The sequence below is a fragment of the Lycorma delicatula genome, chromosome 4, assembly GCF_047948215.1.
Source record: "Lycorma delicatula isolate Av1 chromosome 4, ASM4794821v1, whole genome shotgun sequence".
NCBI classification, from domain to species: domain Eukaryota; kingdom Metazoa; phylum Arthropoda; class Insecta; order Hemiptera; family Fulgoridae; genus Lycorma; species Lycorma delicatula.
In genome coordinates, this window is record NC_134458.1 from 62,294,571 (window position 1) to 62,317,654 (window position 23,084).

The 23,084-nt window shown below is 30.0% G+C and overlaps 1 protein-coding gene across 2 annotated transcripts in view; it reads right to left on the bottom strand.

Moving 5' to 3' along the window:
* LOC142323459 (KICSTOR complex protein SZT2-like) overlaps nucleotides 1–23,084 on the bottom strand; it is a 342,875-nt gene that overhangs the window by 89,000 nt on the left and 230,791 nt on the right. For both annotated transcript variants that reach the window (XM_075363101.1, XM_075363100.1), the window contains 3 exons: nucleotides 21,075–21,197; nucleotides 6,871–7,156; nucleotides 2,205–2,360 (listed from right to left, as the gene is read on the bottom strand). In XM_075363101.1, the coding sequence (XP_075219216.1) occupies nucleotides 2,205–2,360; nucleotides 6,871–7,156; nucleotides 21,075–21,197 (565 nt within the window). The remainder of the gene's footprint in view (nucleotides 1–2,204; nucleotides 2,361–6,870; nucleotides 7,157–21,074; nucleotides 21,198–23,084) is intronic.

The following is a 23,084-nucleotide window of genomic DNA, read 5'->3' on the forward strand; positions in this document are numbered from 1 at the left end:
TAATTTTTTTCATCAGTAAAAAATAAGGAACTAAATTGAATGTTTTTCTGAGATTACAAAAAATTGAAAATGGAATTTTTTATTATCTACAGAATTCAAAATACTTTCCAAAAACTGAGAAATGGCTGTGTCAACAGACAATTTTTTCCTAAATCCACAATGAAAGTTTGTTAATACAGTATGCTTTTCAAGAAAAGGTTAAAGTTGATTTTTCATATTTTTTTTCAAACACTTATTAAACACTTAAAATATGAGCAATTACAAAACTGGCCTATAATTTTGTAAGTTAAGTGCCAAACCTTTCTGAAAGAGGTGAATAACAACAGATGTCTTAAGACAGTTAGGGGGAATGCTCTGTTGCTGAAAGATTCATTAATTAAATTTGTAAAAAGAATAACAATAGAATCTATGACTTCTTTTAAAATACTACCAGAAATATCATCAGAATTAACAGAATATTTACTCTTTACACTTGAAATACATTTTTTAACTTCCTGGGTATCAATACGAAATAAAAATACTGATTCATTAATAAAACTAATGAAGGTGAATGGTTTTCTTTGAAATGGATCAATATTATTGATGAATGAAATACTAGAAAAGAGATTAATTAATTCCTCTGCTTCCTGAATAGAGGATAGATAATGGAATCTAACTTTAACCTTTTATATTTTTGGTTAGTTATCTGACCTGCTTTAATTTCAAATCCGCATTCATGGCAAATTGACCACATGGTTTTAGATTTATTGTTTGAATTAGATATTAAATTATCATAATATAATATTTTAGTAATACAAATAACTAGAGTAAATTTGTTTGAATTTTTCAAATGATTCTGGAAGTTATCAGATAAATTATATTTAGACATTTCACTTTGATTTCTTAGTGTAGATCTAGATTTTAAATTCCTTTAGTAATTCATGCATTTTTCTTTTTATATTTAAACTGTTTCTTTTTTACTAAGAGTATGCCAGAAAGAAAGCTTTCTGAAACTCATTAAGAAAAACATTTTTTTATCAAAGTTAAATTTATTACTTTCCCAATTTCTTTCTGGTAAGGTTCTGAAGTTTCTAATTAAATCTATATTGATCAACCTTTATTTCACTTTCTGAAAAAAAATTACTTACTTTAGTTAAAGGTTTATTAATTAAAATTGTAAAGTGGTCAATAATAATTAATTTAGTAGGCTTCTTCGTTTCTTTGTAAACACTATTCAATTAAGTAAACAGCTTCTCTGTTTCCTTAATTTAGAAGTGTTTATATTAGTAAGAAGTGTAGAACTAAACTGAATTTTTTACTGAAATCACAATAAATAGAATATGCAATTTCTTTTTCATTATTTAACTTTTTAAATCTCCTGAAGGTTTGTCAATTTATTGCTGCCTTAAAGAAAATTTAGAAGTATATTTTACATAATTTTTCCAAATAATATAAAAAGTATGGATAAAAGAAAAATTGATCAATAATTTTGAAAGTCAAATGTAGAACCCTTCTTATACATGGGATAACAACAGAAGTCTTAAGGCATCTAAGGAATATATCATTAGAAAAAGTTTTATAAATTAATATTAATAATAGCATTTTTAATAGGCTTCTTTGTAAACAAATATTGAAATTCCATTGACACAGACTTAATTTCTATTTTTTGTACTAAAATTAAAGCTTCAACATCTTGGATATTGACCACAATTAAAAATATTAATTCATCAGCAAAACAATTACAAGGAATTACCTAGTTTGAAGTGAGAATTTCACTTTAGCCATTAATATAATCAATAATGGTTTTACTTTCATTATTTGAATTTGAAATTAAACTGCTAAATTTTGTAGTAATCTAACTTGTTCAAAATTAAATAACAAATTCGATTTGATTAAATAATTTTGGAAGATACATTAGGCTATAAAAACCTGATGCAGCTAGTCACATCAAGTATGCAGTTGGACTGAAAGGCTTTGAGGAAACAGCTTCAGTGTGAAAAAATAGTAGGATCTTGGTTTAATGGAGAAGGGTATCACTTCTAATGGAACCCAAATTAATTTGTTCATCAATAAAATTATATAAGCCCAATTTGGTTTCTTTTAGATAGAACCAATTTTAAATATAAGTTTTATAAAAATTACTGTAATTAAAAGAAAAGTAAAGGAAGAAGTATTTAAATGGTTTTAAGAAAGTGAATTTAAACAAAAATAATTTGTCTTATCACCATTAACGTGGTCAGTGAGAGGAGCAGTCAACAACTTGTATTCCATCAGAAGATCCCATAAACTATGACAGATGGCATTTTGCAGCATACGACAAAGAGACTCCATGTTGACACGACCCTGTTTCCACACACGGAACTCAACAAGAGCATCTGGAGCTGTGCAATACAACATTCATTTCATTACTTAGATTTTAAACTATTTAATTTCTAGATAATTAAATGCAAGCTTTATTATGATTGTACATTACTGAACATGCTAAAGATTCAGCAACCTTTTTGGCACAATAAATTAGATAAAACTAATAAAAAATTTAAAAAATATATGATATTTTCGAGTTAAATAAAATACATATTATACATAAACTAATGTTATCTTAGTAAGTAATAAAAGCATTATAATACACTTAAGAAGTGAAATAAATTAAAGAAAGCAAAACGGTGCTGGATAAAACTGAATTCTTAAAAATTTGCATTGCCCTAACTTATGGTTCTGAATTCCAGGTCATGATTTTGATCTGTGAAAATTTAAGTGCACCTGTTGCAGTCCATATTTATAACAAGCATTTTAAAAAAATAAGAGCAAAGTTTTCTTTATTTATGATTTCAGAGGATGGATTATATGAAAACTACTGCAATATTTTAAATAACCTACTACTGAGTTTGATCATGTACGAGTATTTGAATATATAAAAAGTTACTGTAATCTTCTTCAAAATAACTTATATTTGTTTAAAGAACTTATATTCAAAATAACTATAAATTTGTTTATCCTACCTTTAGTGGGATAGCAACATACTGTTACCAGATATACAATATTATTTAATCTCACTTTGTTAAGTTGCTTGTTTTTATCCTATAAACTTCTTACATCACAGCAAGCAGAATCTAGTTTTGGTATATATACAAGGTTTGATAAAAAATACACAAAATTTTAGTTTTTCTCAAAAATTCTTTATTTATACATAAATATTAAATTTTTGTTGCCTTCAAAAAACTCTACTTCAGATATAATACATATGTACCAGCACTTTTTCCAATCTTCAAAGCACCACTGGAACACAATTTTCAGTATGGCATTTAGCTCATACAGTAATTCTGTCTTCATCTCTTCAAAATTGGCAAACATTGCCCTTTGATGGTTCTTTTCAGCTTGGGGAATAGGAAAAAGTTACAGGAACCATATCCGGTGAATACATAGGCTGAAACATCATAACTATTGTTTTTAACCAAAAATTCACAAACAAGCAGTGAAGTTTGAGCAGATGTGCATTATTGGTCATTTGACTTTTGTTTTAGCTTTTTTTAGTCTTAGCTCTTCAGAAAGCTTCTATTGGGACAACTGGGACTTAATTTCATCGTCATACTCAGACAGCCATGTTTCATCACCAGTTATGACCCATTTGAACAATTCTGGATTGTCAATCACTTCATTCAGCAACTCCTGAGCAACGTTCATTCAGTACTGATGCTGGTCAAAATTCAACAATTTTGGAACAGATTTTACTGCCATACGTTTCACATCCAAAACATCTGAACAAATTGCATGGTATGAACCAAATGATATGCCAACATCATCAGTAACCTTTCTGATAGTGATACGGTGTTTGTCCATTATCATTTTCTTCACTTTTTTGATGTTGTCATCAGTTGCTGATATGCTGGACATCCAGGGTGCTTGTCATCTTCAACATCTTAACAGCCCTCTTGGAAACGATTATGCCAATTGTAAACACTTGTTTTATTCATAGAAGAATCACCAAAAGCAACAATTAATATTCCAATGGGGTGCTGCAATTTATTCCATTCTTAAAGCAAAATTTAATGCAAATTCTTTGTTCCAGTTTTTCCACAAGTTAAAAATCACGGACCATACAAAAACACATGTATCCTTTTTGAAAGCCAACAATAAACTAAGAATCTATATGGCTACCAATGTAAATATAGGTTAGACACGTGTACCAACACAGCAAAAAAAAAAATGTGACAATTGGACTCATACAGCAAGGAAAATTTTAAAATTCTGCATATTTTTTTATCAAATCTTGTATACCCTGTATTTTTATGTTTTATAATATAATTTCAAATGCGTTTATAAATGAAGTTACTTAAGTAGTTATGTACTCAAGTAATGTTTAATAAATTTACTGATCTTGTAATATATGAAATCTATTTTTAAAAGCTTATAGTAATGAAAATGAAGATATCTTGTAGAAAGCCTTGTAGAGAACCTTCAGTTAGTATAAAAATTAATTAACATCTGCATGAAAATAACCACAGAATAAACTACAGTCTAACTTTTAGCAATCAGTGTTACGTAAAAATAGTGTAATCAGATTTAATTATGTTTCACAATATGATTAATATTAATATTTATACCACTGAAAAAACCCTTCTGTAGATGTCAACTTCCTTTTATGTCAACAAAATATAAGACATTTTTTTACCTGTATATCTTTCATTACAAAAAAAAAAAATAATTTTAGTCAATTTTGGTAAAAAATGAATCATCACTTCCCAAAGTAACACGTAAAAAGGCAAAAAGGGAGAAAAATTTAATGTTCCATATTTGAAATCCTAGACTCTTTTAAGAATGTAATTTTTTTTAAATAATTTTAAAACTATTTAAAAACTATAATTGAATTTTTATATAATTTCACAACAACCAACATGTTCATGGATGAGAACAAAATAGCAGATGAACTATATTTCAAAACTAAAAGCTATATATGTTTTCCATCAATGCTATCTGCAAGGGGTAAATCATTTAGATATATCTAGTCTGTAGGTCAATCAATATAGTCAAAATTATATCGCTGTACAGCAGTTTAAATACATGTTTTTGTGATTCTGTCTCAAATTTCTGCAATCATTTCCACTAAGACAGAAAAATGTTAACAGACTATATTCAGTATTATCAATGACTTTATTTTAAATCCTACAACAGCCAATACTATTAGTGCACTATTTTTAAGAATCAAATTGAGTAAATTATCTTCTCAGTTGAATTAATAACAGAAAATATTCCACAGCAATTTACCTAATAGAATGCAGAATGTGCTTAAGAGTTCATCATTAAATATTGCTGATTTGAGTGTTATTTTCCGCCCTTCCTAGCACTATTACTAACATTTGTAGTTGATACATTTCAGAGTACCTCCGTTCTCAAAACTACTTTTAGCACTGAGTCTTCCTGAATTGGGATTTTCAAATAAATAGTAATGTTAAACTCCACCCACTCACCACACCTACTGTCATAGCCTCTTCTGCTTTGTTCCTCCTGATCTAACAATTATATAATTTTTTGAAACTAATTCTTCTGATTCTTCATTTTAACAATTTTTATATTTTTAAATATTACATCAGATTGAGTGTTTATTTGTTCATTAATTATCTCTTGTTCTTTTAATTTTAACTTTTATATTTATCCATGTTTTCTAGAATATTTAAGTTTTCTTTTTCTGCATAATGTGATATTTTTATGCATTTTATCAATTTCACTAATTTTGGTTTTCTTCTTTTCATCTTTGGTTCAATAAAAAAAAAACGAAAAAGGAGCAACAATAGGCCAAAAGAAGAAAAATGGGCAAAATTTATGTACAAGGGAAAAGAATTATACAAACTAAAGGATTTTTTAAAGAAATATAACATAAATAAAGCATTTACCATAAATAATACAGCAAATAATCAGCAATAAATTTAGAAATAATATGGAAGAAAAAGAAAATTACCACAAAAATGGAGTATACCAAATAAAATGTGATTGTAACTTGATATATATAGGACAAACGGGGAAAACATTTGAAACAAAATTTAATGAACATATAAGATCATATAAATATGAAAATGATTCAAATTATGCAATACGTATGATAGAAAAAGGACATATTCCCAATGAAATGGTAAAATCCATGAAAATATTACATTATGGAGAAAAAGGAAAACATTTAAATACTCTAGAAAATGTGGAAATATTAAAGTTAACATTAAAAGAACAGGAGATAATGAACAAATAAAAACTCAATCCGAAGTAACATTTACAAATTTTAAATTGTTAAAATGAAGAATCGGAAGAATTAATTTCAAGAAATTGTATAACTGTTAGAGCGGGAGGGTCAAAGCAGAAAAGATCATGACAGTAGTGATGGAGAGTGGAAGGAGCTTAATGTCGCTAATTATTCAATGATCCTAACTCAGGAAGACTCAGTGCTAAAAGTAGTTTTGAGAATGCAGGTACTCCAAAATACATCAACTAGAAATGTTAGAGTGACAGTGCTAGGAAGGGCATAAAATAACATTCAAATCAATTATAATAATCTAGCAAAAACATGAAATATTGTGAAAATTTTAAATATTGTTTTCAATACTAACACATATCTATTCAAGGAATAGTATTGATTAGAACTATAGAAAACTCCTGAAAGTGCAAAACTCCATTAAGTGGTATGTACTACGTTGACATAAACTCTAAGTGTCTAATAATAGCAGTTATTTCTCAAAACATTTCTGCTCTAGGAAAGTAGTTTTCAGACCCTTAATTGTGTAACTTTTGTGTGACTGCCTTACATATTGGAAAGAATATGCAAATAAATACAAGTGAAGCATACTTTTTAACTTATCAAAAAATAACTATTTATATAAATACATATATGAAAAGAAATCAGATTACCAGCAGCTTGATGATCACTCGTATTAAAACCATCATTATGACTTGTTTGAGGATCAAATCGGCTAGTAGAAGTAAACGTATGAAATTGATGCAATAACAGTGGTTCAGTGTTATATGCATTAGCACTGGGTAAACAACATTTCTGTTGAATAGGATATCCATCCTTACCCACAAATGTCAAGGCGATACAAGCAATCCCTTTATTACCTGAAGCAGGACTTTGGTTGTATAAGAAAAGGTTGTCTTCTGTTATCCTTTTAGAAGAATCTTCAGTCTGAGAATAATCCTAAACATGAAGAATAGATACTTATAATAAAAAACACTTTAAAACTCAAATATAAAGTATAAACTTTATGCAGAGGTTCATATACAATTGAAATTAAACGAAATATGAAACAGAGCCATAATAAACATAGGTAACTATAAATAAATCAGACAGATGATGAAAATACAGCACAGTATGTATAGAACTGATTGTACAAGACTGAATCATTATACTGCAGTCCAGAAAATAACATAATGTGAATTATCTAAAACCTCAACATTGCAGATAGTGAATTATGATTTTTTTTCTATGCATAAATAATTTAATTAAGAATGGACAATAAAAGCTTGTATGACAAATAAAGAACAAAAATAGAATCAGGTTATATTTTACTATTAGAAAGCTTAACCCTCATTTCTTTAACCCAAATGAATATTGCAAATGACAATAACAATTATATATAAATAATTTAAGATTATATTACTTTAAAAATAAATCCAATGTACAAATGGTAGCTACCACTCTTCTACAACTGAGTAATGTGTGCAATCCATTCTGTTTTATGGTAAAAATGCTTTCTTCAAAATAACTGTATAACACACCATTTTCACTATCTTAAATGATGGACAAATGTCAGTTAAAATCAAATAAGAAACCATTACGATAAAAAGGAAGTAAAGGATAAACTACAATTTTTTTTCCATGAGCTTCAGTCACCATAAGATTTAAACCAAAAAACCCAATAGCACTGATTTAAACAAAACGAGTTATTCATATGAAATGTGACATTCAAATAATACTGTAGTGATGTACATTGCATTTGAATTTGAACACCATACTATGCTTGTTGAAAGCAGTTAAAATTACCTTACATATTTTTATAATTAAAATTTATCTCTTGAAAGAACAATGTGGGTTTGCTTCACTCCTTGTCTAACCGGATCTGGAGGATGAGGTCAGTTGTAGGCATTTTTTTAATACTCAGGTAAGGAAAATCTACTTAACAACTATTTTCCGCAATAGCCTATTTAGTCAGACAACTCTACATCTGTAAAGTGTTGCATTAATAAATGTCATTTCTGTATATATATATATATATACAAGCTATAAGTACATTTACGTTGATACTAAAGTAGTCCATGTCATAAAAGAAAAAAAAGAGAGTGATCATGAGATTTAAGTTTTGAATTCATAAACTACTTTTTACAACAATTTTTACAGTAAAAAAGAATTATTTTGCTGCAGGAGGTACCTACAACCCACAACTATACTACACCTGTTATTATAAATCATTCATTCCAAAAATAAGGTAATTATGTTTTACACAACTGACCAAAAAGGAGTGTAATGTTTTAAGGGTGTATGTATATCTGTTTATTTCAATGTACAGCTCAACGGTCGAACCAATTTAGATGTATGGCCCTGCATTGGAATCCTTACATTACAGGAAGTGTCATAGGCTTCATAAATATGTATGTTTAATTGTAAGTAAAAGCCACAAAAAATCATATATACAATTCTAAAAGGATAATCAATAATATTTTCAGTATCGATTTATTTGTGTCGAAAATAGTGTTTTAAGATCCGTTATGATATTGAATGAATGAATTATGGTAGTAAAATTTATTAATTTATTTTATACATTACTGTTGTTATTTAATGTTTATAAACATTTAAGAAAAAATCTTATGATTTTTTGACGGGCAGTATGTTCAATCATGTAAGCATGTTCTTTATTCTTGGTCTTATTTGTTGGTGTTGCTTCTTATTGCTGCTAAATATTAACTAATAATCCCTTTCTTTTATTAATAAATAATAAATAAATAAAAATAATCTATGCTTAAAAATTAAATATTCTGTAAGTTATTTGACAATGGACTGCTTCTAGTAGGAGAGAGTCATTGAAAAAGCTATGTGCAGCCGCCCAGTGCACCACCATTGGTCTGCTTTACACCACAATTTTATTGCAAAATATTAACTATTAATCCCTTTCTTTTGTTTAATTTTTGTAATTGCTTTTATTACACAACTGCCCAAATAGGAGTACAATGTTTTTAGTGTGTATGTATGTATGTTCCACAGTAGGAGCTCAACAACCGAACCAATTTAGATCAATGACCCCGCAATGGATCCTTATGTTTCCAGGTGTCATAAGCTATATATATATATATTTATAAAAACATATGTAGTAGTGGAGATTTGCCGGTTGAAGCACAAACTTTAATGAATTGAATTAATTAACTGTGAGCCTCTATCACTGTGTGAGCTGGATTTGAACTGAATGATTCAAATCAATCTAATAAATATTATTACAAAAATAATAGAATTAAATTTAGGTTAAATAAAATAAATTAATACTAAATAAATTAAAATAATTTCTGTTTAACAATAATGGGCTTCCTGTGGGGATTGACTGCATGTGAAGCTAGAGTGATGAGGTGATGCGAGCACCTTATGCGAGGCTAAACCAATTGGTAACAACATCCATTGGTAACAAGCAGGATGCCTCTGGGGCATTGTTTGGGAAGGTGCAATGGGGTGCTCTTATAATATCTCTATAAACAATCATCTGGTTTTCTAAATTCAATCGGGATATTTGTTAGTAGGTTGAAGGCTACTTTTACATGCATCAGGTACACTCTTGATCTAACAGATCATGGTTATTTGGAAAATTTGTTATATCTTCATAACCAATCTTTCAATTTTCAAAACTGAAAAGGGGTATTGCTAGTATAATATAAAATCATGATGGAACGTAAACAGAACAAAATGTTTGTCAGGAATGTTTTTTTTTTGGCAGTCGTGTTTTTAATTTTTAATAGTTATCTCTTGTTTCTAACATTTATACATTCCTTTGCGTCATGTTTTGTAAATAATATTTAATGTTAAACAATATTTTTAACTTCCAGCTGAGTGATTTTTTTTCTATTTTAAAAAAATCTTAAGAATTAGGGATTGGTAAATTGCTAAATTAAAGCTACAAAATCAAATTTCTGTAAATAACATTAAATCACATTAACTAATGAGAAAATTTATGTAGTTGCAAAACACATTAAAAAAGTATTAAAAATTTGTATTAAAAAAGCATTTATTCTTGTTTCAATTAATTTACATAAAATGATTCATAGTTAAGCTGTGTAAATAGAGGAAGTAGAATTTTGCTGTAATTCACTTCTCTGTAATAACAGAAATTTTCTTATGAATTGTAATTTTATCATCCAAAGTTACCTACTGAATTTTAAATCCCTAATTATTATATTCATTATTTATAATTTTACTGACTTATGTAAATAACAGATCAGGGATTCCAATAAACTATTCTATTTTTATTAATTTAGCAGTTGTTTTTTAGATATAACATGACTAACATCTTTTACTGTAATTTTGCTAACTCTATTTTGTTGGTTTTCACAATTTACTGTGCAATTACAATTATTCCATAGGCTAGATTTTCTGTGCAAGAGATCTGGATGATTCTGAATGCAATTCTTTTTTTTTTTAATTAAAAACTGAGAAAATAAGTATTATCCAGTTTATGAATATGTGTTGTTTTTGTGTTAGCCAATGATCATGAAAAAAAATCCAATTCATCTACTTCCATAATAAAAAGGCAATGTATAGTGTAAAGTAAGATAAAAATACAGATACTTGTACTTTGGGTGATATTAAAATTGAATTTATGAATGATAAAATTCATTTGGGGGGGGGGGGGTGGTAATCTATTCGGCTACACCAGGTCTTTTAGAGTTGTTAGTTTATAAAAATCCAGACTTGAAAAAGGTTCACAGAGCAGATATGAAAGCTTATGGTGAAATTTTAAAATATACTGGTGCTCATTTGATGGTCCAACATGATACAGATACAGTAAAATCGAATAAATCCTTTATATATAATGAAGTGATTAGAAAACTGTTCCCTTCAAAAAACCCGTTTACCCAATCTCCCCATAAAAACACCATTCACGTATTTTAGTGGTTCTGGGTTGTTACATGCTCAATTCAATTACAATCCAGTATACTTATAATGGGACGACCCAAATGAGTTGGGATAGATTGTATACACTTGTGGGTGAATATAATGATGCAAACAAGAGCGTTTCAAATGAAATCATATCCATAATTTAAAAAAAATTGAAAGATGTTGAATTTGAATAGATTTTTAAATATTAATTTTTTATTTTTTTATATAGAGAAATGTCACGAATGAAATTAGGCAAAAGTCGTCGATGAGGAGGAGTAGGTTTTTCACTCACACCAGATGGAAATTTTGATATAAAACACCATGGATTGTGTAATATATCTGCTACTATCGATGATAAGGATGCACTGAATTTTAAACAATGTAAACTTATGTTTGATGAATACACAAACAGTCTCGGTGAAAAGTTTGTGGGTTTAGAACGATTAACTCAGGAGGTAACAAATCTTGATGTAAACATTAAAAAATATATAGAGGATGAAAAAATGAAACTTGCAGATACAACTGTTTTGAATTTATGAAAGATTCCCTTGAACCTCTTAAAGAAAAAATTACAAAGTATATAGACGATGAATTAAATGGGCGCATTACAGAAGATCTCATCGCGAACCAGATTAAATCCATTGTCGGGGCAATGATTCAAGAAAATGAAATGACTAAATTAAAAATACTGGATAAACCATGATGAAATACATTCAAAGATTCCTTTATATGAAAATTTTCTTGGTTCGAATTTGAGCCAACTAAAACTGTGAAATAATCTGTTTTATTGAGAAATTTTTTTACTTTATAAGAAATATTTTGGGGGGTCGAATTCGAGCCACCAAATGATTCAGTTTCTTCCTAGTTAAAAGCCAACGTGTAAATATGAGATTCGGTTTCTTCCTAGTTAAAAGCCACAGTCGGGATTCCGACTTTGGCTAATTTTTATATCAATAATTTATTTAAACTGAAATTAATTTTTTTTATTTAGGCATGAACAAGAAGATAACGAAGACGAAGAAAAAAGGCTGTGGTATTATTGGTTCTGTGGTGAATAAAGTTGTAGATTTATTACCAGTTGAAGCACATATACCAGTTATAATTATTGTGGACCTGAGACGAAATTAGATAAAAGATTAAAACGTGGAGATAAAGGCGTTAATAAATTGGATGATGCATGTAAATAGCCGATTGCATGATATAGCCTATTCGAAATATTCAGACACCAAAACCAGAGCACAAGCTGATAATGCACTTGCTGAGCAAGCTTGGGAACATGTAGTAGTTTGACTGAAAGAGCGGCTGCATATGCTGTAACAAATGCGATGAAATTAAAATCTAAATTTGGGGGCAGATTAAAATTAAAGAAAAGTGGAGGTAGAGTAAAAAAAGATAACAGATTCAATACCGAGGCATGCTTTATATGACGATGAATTGATTGAGTACGCAAAACAATTGAAAATTCCACATTTTAGAGATGTTTTTATGTTGGATGCTTTACCAAAAAAGATTGGAAAAAATGAACGTGCTATAATCAATTTGGACGGTTCAATGGGTTGTGGTACACAATGGGTTTACTTTAGAAAAATCGATAAAAATGTAGATTATTTTGATAGTATAGGAAACATACACCCACCTCCAGAATTGATGAATTGTTTTGGAAAATCTAATGTAACGTACAATTATAACAGACATCAAGCCGATGATGATGTAATTTGCGGTCGATTGTGTTTAGAATTTTTATCTGAATAAATTATACATTTAAAATTTTTATTTTTCTTATTTTAGATGTCGTGTTTGTAATCGATTGATAGAAATGATTTGTTGATTAAACAAGCATTTTTTCCTCCAATAGACCTTTCAAAAGGCCAATATGAATTGGGATTAAAATGGTTGATGACGGCCAGCACAATTCCAAATGTTGAAGAGAACTAAAATAATAAATTCTGTTATGCGTTCGACAAAGATGCTAAAAAAGATGAAAATAATAATTATGAATTTACAAAGAAAAATTACATAACAATACCAACGGGTAGTTATGAAATTGAAGATATTGGTGAATATATACAGAATAAAATTTAAAAAATCAATCACTTTGTGAGCAAACACCAATATGCTACAATGTGAAATTAAAAGCACTATGTGGACAGATTTTTCAGATAAAGATTGGTAGTCTCTTGGGTTATGGGTCGAGAATTCTCAAACCAAATCTAACACATCACTCAGATTGAATAATAAATATAGCTCCTGTAAATGTAATATCATTTCGGGTGGATATAAAAACGAGAAACAAGATAGCATTTTGTATGATTTCTAACTGAGTGTAGATCCTGGTGAAATGATTGAAGAATGTCCATTTTAGATTACATTTGTACTAGTAGATGGAAAAGAAATTAACAACTTAATAATAAAACCCTCCTCTATGAATCATGAGACCTTGCCGTTGGTGAGGGGGCTTGAGTGCTCAGGGATACAGAGTCGCTGGACCGAAGGTGCAACCATATCGGAGAGGTATCTGTCGAGAGCCAGACTAAGGAATGATTCCTGAAAGAGGGCAGCCGCTCTTTCAGTAGTTGTTAGGGGCGTGAGTCAGAATGACTTAAACGGCCATATCAACATCACTCAGTCCTCTGAGTACTGCGCAGCTGAAAGCAATGGAAAACTACAGCTGCTTTTTTTCCAAGAAAATGTGGCTCTCTGCATTTTCATATAGCAATGATGGAGGCGCCTTCCTTGATAAAATATTCCGGAGGAAAACTAGTACCCCCGTTCGGATCTCCGGGTGGGGACTACTAAGGAAGGGGTCACCAGAAAATTAAAAAATAACATTCTACGAGTCGGAGCGTGGAATGTTAGAAGTTTAAAAAAGGTTGGTAGGCTAGAAAATTTAAAAAGGGAAATGGATAGGATAAATGTGGATGTAGTAGGAATTAGTGAGGTTCGGTGGGAAGAGGAAAGCGACTTTTGGTCAGGTGAGTTTAGAATAATTAACTCAGCTTCAAATAATGGGCAGGCAGGAGTAGGTTTCATAATGAACAAGAAGATAGGGAAGAGAGTAGAGTATTTCAAAGCGCATAGCGATAGAATCATTGTAATAAGGATAAAATCAAAACCTAAACCGACAACGATTGTTAACGTCTATATGCCTACAAGCGCCCATGATGATGATGAGATAGAGTGTGTATACGAAGAGATTGATGAAGCAATTAAACACGTAAAAGGAGATGAAAATTTAATAATAGTTGGAGATTGGAATGCAAGCATTGGAAAAGGGAAGAAAGGAAATATAGTGGGTGAATACGGGCTGGACAAAAGGAATGAAAGAGGGGACCGACTTATAGAGTTTTGCACGAAGTATAATTTAGTAATTGCCAACACCCAATTTAAAAATCATAATAGAAGAATATACACTTGGAAAAAGCCAGGAGATACTGCAAGGTATCAGATAGATTATATCATGGTTAAGCAAAGATTTAGAAATCAACTCGTTGACTGCAAAACTTACCCTGGAGCAGACATTGATAGCGACCATAATTTGGTGATAATGAAATGTAGATTCGGGTTTAAAAACCCGAGGAAAAGGTGTCAGATGAATTGGTGGAATTTAGAGAAGCTTGAGAAGAGGAGGTAAAGAAGATTTTTGAGAAGGACATTGCAAGAGGTCTGAGTAAAAAAGATAAGGTAGAAAATGTAGAAGAAGAATGGGAGAATGTTAAAAAGGAAATTCTTAAATCAGCAGAAGCAAACTTAGGCGGAATAAAGAGAACTGGTAGAAAACCTTGGGTTTCAGACGATATATTGCAGCTGATGGATGAACGCAGAAAATATAAGAAAGCTAGTGATGAAGAAAGTAAAAGGAACTATCGGCAATTAAGAAATGCTATAAACAGGAAGTGCAAACTGGCGAAAGAAGAGTGGATTAAAGAAAAGTGTTCAGAAGTGGAAAGAGAAATGAACATTGGTAAAATAGACGGAGCATACAGGAAAGTTAAAAAACATTTTGGGGTACATAAATTAAAATTTAATAATGTGTTAAACAAAGATGGTACACCAATATATAATGCGAAAGGTAAAGTCGATAGATGGGTGGAATATATTGAAGAGTTATACGGGGAAATGAATTAGAAAATGGTGTTATAGAGGAAGAAGAGGAAGTTCAGGAGGATGAAATGGGAGAAACAATACTGAGATCTGAATTTAAGAGAGCATTAAAAGATTTAAATGGCAGAAAGGCTCCTGGAATAGACGGAATACCTGTAGAATTACTGCGCAGTGCAGGTGAGGAAGCGATTGATAGATTACACAAACTGGTGTGCAATATTTATGAAAAAGGGGAATTTCTGTCAGACTTCAAAAAAAGTGTTATAGTCATGATACCAAAGAAAGCAGGGGCAGATAAATGTGAAGAATACAGAACAATTAGTTTAACTAGTCATGCATCAAAAATCTTAACTAGAATTATATACAGAAGAATTGAGAGGAGAGTGGAAGAAGTGTTAGTAGAAGACCAATTTGGTTTAAGGAAAAGTATAGGGACAAGGGAAGCAATTTTAGGTCTCAGATTAATAGTAGAAGGAAGATTAAAGAAAAACAAACCAACATACTTGGCGTTTATAGACCTAGAAAAGGCATTCGATAATGTAGACTGGAATAAAATGTTCAGCATTTTAAAAAAATTAGGGTTCAAATACAGAGATAGAAGAACAATTGCTAACATGTACCAAACAGCAACAGTAATAATTGAAGAACATAAGAAAGAAGCCGTAATAAGAAAGGCAGTCTGACAAGGATGTTCCCTATCTCCGTTACTTTTTAATCTTTACATGGAACTAGCAGTTAATGATGTTAAAAAACAATTAGATTCGGAGTAACTGTACAAGGTGAAAAGATAAGATAAAGATGCTACGATTTGCTGATGATATAGTAATTCTAGCCGAGAGTAAAAAGGATTTAGAAGAAACAATGAATGGCATAGATGAAATCCTATGCAAGAACTATCGCATGAAAATAAACAAGAACAAAACAAAAGTAATGAAATGTAGTAGAAATAACAAAGATGGACCACTGAATGTGAAAATAGGAGGAGAAAATATTATGGACGTAGAAGAATTTTGTTATTTGGGAAGTAGAATTACTAAAGATGGACGAAGCAGGAGCGATATAAAATGCCGAATAGCACAAGCGAAATGAGCCTTCAGTAAGAAATGTAATTTGTTTACATCAAAAATTAATTTAAATGTAAGGAAAAGATTTTTGAAAGTATATGTTTGGAGTGTCGCTTTATATGAAAGTGAAACTTGGGCAATCAGAGTATCTGAGAAGAAATGATTAGAAGCTTTTGAAATGTGGTGCTATAGGAGAATGTTAAAAATCAGATGGGTGGATAAAGTGACAAATGAAGAGGTATTGCGGCAAATAGATGAAGAAAGAAGCATTTGGAAAAATATAGTTAAAAGAAGAGACAGACTTATAGGCCACATACTACGGCATCCTGGAATAGTCGCTTTAATATTGGAAGGACAGGTAGAAGGAAAAAATTGTGTAGGCAGGCCACATTTGGAATGTGTAAAACAAATTGTTAGGGATGTAGGATGTAGAGGGTATACTGAAATGAAACGACTAGCACTAGATAGGGAATCTTGGAGAGCTGCATCAAACCAGTCAAATGACTGAAGACAAAAAAAAAAATAATAAAACTGACCAACGAGAAAGATCAGTTATTAAATTTACGTGGTGAACGAGTAAGCATGACGTTCGTATTGAGAGAATGTAAACAAGTTATTACAATTTGATTTTTTTTCTTTTTATTAGAAATACTATATATAATTGATGGTGATGATGATGTCGAGTTTAAAAAACTTATAAATTGACAGAGGAAAGCATTAAAAAATCAAAATCTCTAGCATTTGAAATTGTTGGGGAAAAATTAAAAAGCATCAATAAGTTGTTGAAATAAAAAATTAATTTTTCTTAAATAGATTGAAAGATGAATTATTATAATGTTAAAAAAGTCGCATCTACAGACGAATCGTTAACATATAAGCAAATACATAAACACACTCCATTTGAAAATAACTTCAAAACGGGTGATAAGATTATAAGAATGAATCAAATGGATGAGTATACAGTTCCGAGTGATAGTTGTCTACGTATTCATGGGAAACTTATAGGTGAAAACAATAAAAAATCAACAACATCGGAATTAGTTAATTTTGCAGATGCCTTTCTATTCGATGAGATAATTTATAAAATAAACGGGCAAGAGGTGGCCAGCATGAGAAACTTAGGTCTGACCTCTATTATGAAAAATGTGATTTCAATAACAAATAATTCGATTCTATTGTTGGGTTAATGGTGTAAATAAAATTAATATAGATGATGATGGTCCTTTTACTTTATACACACCCCTATCAATGTTGTTGGGTTTTACTAAAGACTATAAAAAGATAATTATAAACAACAACAGACAAGAATTATTATTGAAACGTACTAGTGATGATGTAAACGCAATACTGGCCACAGTTTCAGATCATAAATGTAGACTAGAAATAACAATGTTGTATGGTTTGTACCATATTTAAAGGTATCGAGTCAATATCAATTGGAATTGGCTAAATTGAGAGAAAAATTGAAGAGTTGCGTATACCATTTAGAAGTTGGAAACTTCATCAGAATCCAACAGTCCCACAAACAAAATCTATGACTTGGAATGTAAAAACATCATCACAATTAGATAAACCTAGAAATGTTATTGTAGGCTTTCAAACCGATAGATTAAATAAAGTCCAAAGAACGCGTCAGAATTTGATTCGTGTAACGTTAAAAATATTAAGGTATTCATAAATTCAAACTGTTATCCACATCAGGATTTAGAGGAAGATCGAATGTTGATGTACAAGATGTTTGTGGAGTTTAAATAATCATATTATAAATTGACCGATTCACCATATACATATTCAGATTATAAAAACAAATATCTCTTATACGTGACTGATTGTTCACGACAAGATGAATCGATAAAAATGGGTGTTATTGATTTGAAAATTAATATTGAAGTTGAAGAGAATTATAAACCCAATACAATCGTGTATTGTTTATTAATATATGAAAATATAGTGGCTTACTCACCGTTAACCGGCAAAGTAATAAAACAACCTTCATAATTAGTTTATTTCAAGAACTTTTAGTTATTTGTTTATTTTGTTTTTGTGATACAGAATTGTGATTAATACACTCTTTCATGGGGAAAATTTAACCAGAAAGAGGGGGTCACTCTCGTGAAAAAAACCTTAGGTTCTAGGCCAATCATCTTTAATGTATTGAGTTATTGACTCAGGTTCTAGGCCAGTCTTTAATGTATTGCTTTATTGAAGAAAACAGAGTCATGTTTTGCGGTGCTTTTTGTAGTAGATACACTCTTTTTCATGGGGAAAATTTAACTGCAAAGAGGGGGTGGCTCTCGTGAAAAAAAACCACGGGTTCACGGCCAGTGGCTTGTGCAGGACTGGTTGGCCTGGCCGTGAACCTGAGGTTTCTATACTACTTATATATAACTGTATATTTTCTTTAACATTTATACTTAATGGCATCAAACAGTTTAACTTCAATACCTGCAATTTTTTGTTTGGTTTAAGATTTGGGAATACAATAAACCCCATGACAGAAAAAAGCAAATAAATCTTATTTCTTTTTTAATACAAAAGATAATAAATAACGATAATATTAACAATATTAATACACGTGCTTCACTTAACTATAAACTGATCAATCATTCTGAGCCTCCACAGTACTCGCCAGGTACTATTAGGAAGATCATTTGAACTGGAGGTGCAAGGAAGAAAAACTCAAATAACAAGAAAATATGATTCAAACTACTTGAAATTTGGATTTATTAAAGAACCTGGTAGTAAGCTGCATTCACAGCTGCATTGTGTTGTGTTTTTTGAGAGTTTATTCTTAAAAACCTTTGAAACCCAAAAGACACTTAGTCATCAAAACACTCAAATTTAACTAAGAAACCATTTAAATATTTTCAAAAAATACATGAAAATATGCAAAAGCAAGTAATTGCTTTAACAAAAATGACTGTTGGAGATAAGTCCTATTTAAAGGCTTCTTCTGACAGCATTTCAGATCATGAAAAATAAAAATCCATATATGATTGGAGAAGAATCAATTAGGCCTTGCATGTTACAAGCCTATGAAGAGGTTTTGGGAAAGCAGGCTGTACAGAAACTGAAAGTTAATTGTTACGTCTGCTAACAATGTCAAGCACAGAATTGAAGACATGGCACAAGATATTGAAAATCAAATTATAAAAATGGTGAAAAATTCATCATTTTCAATTCAGCTTGACAAATCAATGGATGTAAGTAACAAGGTGCTTCTCCTTTGTTTTGTGAGCGTTGAGTGTGAAGGAGAGTTACAGGAAGAACTACTTAGTTCACTCCACTTAACTAGCACTGAGATTTTTAAATCACTTAATAGTTATTTCCTGGAACACAGAATTGAATGGAAAAAATGTAATGAGATATGCACAGACAGTACCGCAAACAAAACTTTAAGGACATTTTTCAGGAACTTTTGCAAAGGTGAAAAATGGTGGTCATCCAGACATTTTGTTTACTGACTGCATTATGCATCATGAACAAATTGTGGCAAAAAATATGTTCCCAGAATTACACAAAGTATTATCATATGTTATTAAAATTATATTGAAATTAGACATAAAGCCTCAATTCTCAAATGTCTGAGGCACTTTGTGAAGAAATGGGTTCTCAGCAAAATCACCTTCTACTTCATGTTAAGGTGAGATAACTGTTGAGGGGAAAAATATTAACCCAACTGTTTACCCTGGATGAAGTCAAATTATTTTTCTAGCAACAAAATAATCCAAAATTTCACGAACTCTTTTCTAACAATAAGTAGGAAATGAAGCTTGCATACCTGGCAGTATTTGTGTGTTATTAAATGAACTAAACATATCCTTGTAAGTTAAGACAACTTAAGGACTTGTTCACACTATGAGGTAGAACGGATGCTTTTCAAAAAAAAAATAAATGACAAGCTCTTGTCCTACTCATGACAGAATTTAAGTACAATTTAAGCAAAAACTATTACCGATTCATCTTTTTCTTACAGTGTATTCACATCAGGGAATTTTATTTCATAAAACACATCTGTATTATTAGAACTACTACATAAACTTCACAGAGTAACTTCTCCCCAGAAATAAAAAGAATATAATCTCCAGAACCATGTTTTCTTGCTGTCCCACCCACGACAAGAGTTTAATATGTAATAACAATTATGTTAAGCATAATGTAAAGTTGTGAGTATGACATCTGTGTCATACTTTTAGCTCATTCAGTATTCTGATACTGAATGAGCTAAAAGTTGGTATACCAAACATGAAAATCAGGAGATCCATTTCAGTGTAATTAATGCTCAGACTTGACATATATAATATTTACTCAGTTATGAAATATCCATCCTGCGGAAGGCTTTTTTTCTTATTTTAAATACTATCTCCTGTCAACTCTGAACTGAGTATAGAGCAAGTCAGAAGTTAAAATTAGCTTACACTTGACATAAGAATTAAATCTTAAAATAAACTTCTAATGAGCTCAGTTCAAAAAAGGAAATCAACCTATTACTTACAAATAAAACACTTACTAATTGGTAATTGATTATTAAGAGGATCAGCATCTAAGATGATGATATAGGCTGACCATACACTATTCTTAGAATAAGAGATTTTATTTCTACAGATATACTAGCACATGAGTGGGTATGTTTCTTAACTAAGTGTTCAAGATTTGTTTTTTAATACAACTTCAGCCTTACATTAAAATCTGGACAAGTATTCTGTTTCTGCATATTAATGTAATTATTCAGCATTATATGAAAAAACATTGTTCATTATTGTAAGCATTCTTTAAAAAAAAAATTGACATAGAAAGATATAAATGATACTGACCTGAAAGTGGCACTGAGGTCTTGAATCCGTATACTTAGGAATATATAAAAACTGCAGAAGGTTCTGGCGCAAATAGTGCGCTAAAGCCTGAACATATTGTGATGCATGAGTGGGAATACAAAACTGAAACACATAAACTCTTGAATTAGTAAGAGATAAGTATTTAACTTTACTGGCAATAAAAATTGTTCTGTAATGCTCCCAAGCAAACAAAGAAATTACAAATTAATTCCTTTTCATATATAGAAACTGGTGTTATATTGCCAAAATTAATAATTAAAATACTGACAACTTAACACACCATACACACACCATTTCACTAATAAATCTATAAATACAAAGATCTGACTTTCAATTATAAATACCCACCATAAAATTCACAATTACCATTGATATGATGTTTTTTATTTACTCTGATCTACTACAAAATATCTCAGAATATTATTGGTTAAACAACTGACTACAGTGATCTTTCTGAACAATAATAAATCAGCTGTTAACTGCATTGTCAAAAATAATACACAATTTACCCAGATATCAATTCCTGCATTTTACTGATCCATTAACCAGCCAAGGATAAATGCTGAAAACTAACACCAACACCAATTCCCAAATAAATATAATAGCCTGTTTTACTTTTAAATTCAATGATTTGGAGCAAAAAACTATAACACATTATAAAGTGACTAGAAAAAAGCTATTTTTCTTTTAATACAAATAAACCTATAAATGAGCCAAGCATGTATAAATTTGCAATAAAGGTGACAGGCAATTGAAAATAATTATCTAAAAAATTATTTTAGCAACAGGAACTCTACAAAACCACCATGGCTCAATTAAAAATGCAAGAAAAGAAGAAAAAACATAAAATCAACTAAACATAATAAAACATGTAACAAATACCTTCTCAGGCCTTTAGGTATACTACAACTAAGTACTTATTGTTAATTATTGACAATGTGAGCCCCAGGCTTTGCTTAGGTCTTAATCCTAAACTGATGTTCCAGATCCACTCTAAACTGATGTGATGTCCCTGCTGACATACCAAGAGAAGAAACTGAAAGATGGCTTTCTATCATAGTTAACAAGTCAATCAGCAATTATATTGTCATATATGGCACAACAAGTTTGTGGGTATGGAAAATTACATTATTACTAAACATGTGACAAAAATTTCTGGAATATTCAAGAAAAAACTTATGTGACAAACATGTCACTTTCACTGTGTTTAACAAAGGAATATTAATTTGTATATTTATATATGTACACGTTACATTTTATACAAGGACAGACCTTTTAGGAGAATTGAACATTATGACTTCAAGTAATATACGACCTGGTTCCAGAAACGGTAAAATCATTTCTTGTCATAAGAAAACTTAAGTGATTATAAAAAAAAACCATTCTTTGTTATAGTTTTGAAACAATTTTCCATTCTTCTAGTTCTGTTGTTATTTTCTGTTTTGTTTGGCTATAGTAAAAAATTAACTACATCAGGAAATGTAATCTTTGTCTTCTTTAAATATCTAATTTATTTAAAAGAAAGAAGAGTATGAAAGACCGGTCAAGAGACTAATGACAAAAAATTATTCTTTATAGATTATTATGGAACATCATATAATTCAACTAATTATTTTATTTGATTTGATACAATTTTTAATGATACCATGAAACCATCAATGATGTGACAATATCAAAGAAAATAAACTAAAAAATTCTAAATTAAAATAATATATTAACTATCACAATACTTTTATTAATAATTAATTAAAATAATTTAAACATATAGTTCATAATGTTTATAAGCCTGTACAGGCTTATATACATTTTATGTATACATTTAAATTTTATGATTAATATTGGCTGGATACAGCCAATATTAATCATAAAAATTTGTGTATTGGCTGGATACAGCCAATATTAATCATAAAATTTAAATTTGGCTGGATACAGCCAATATTAATCATAAAATTTAAATTATAATTTTTATAATAGCTTATATGAATATAA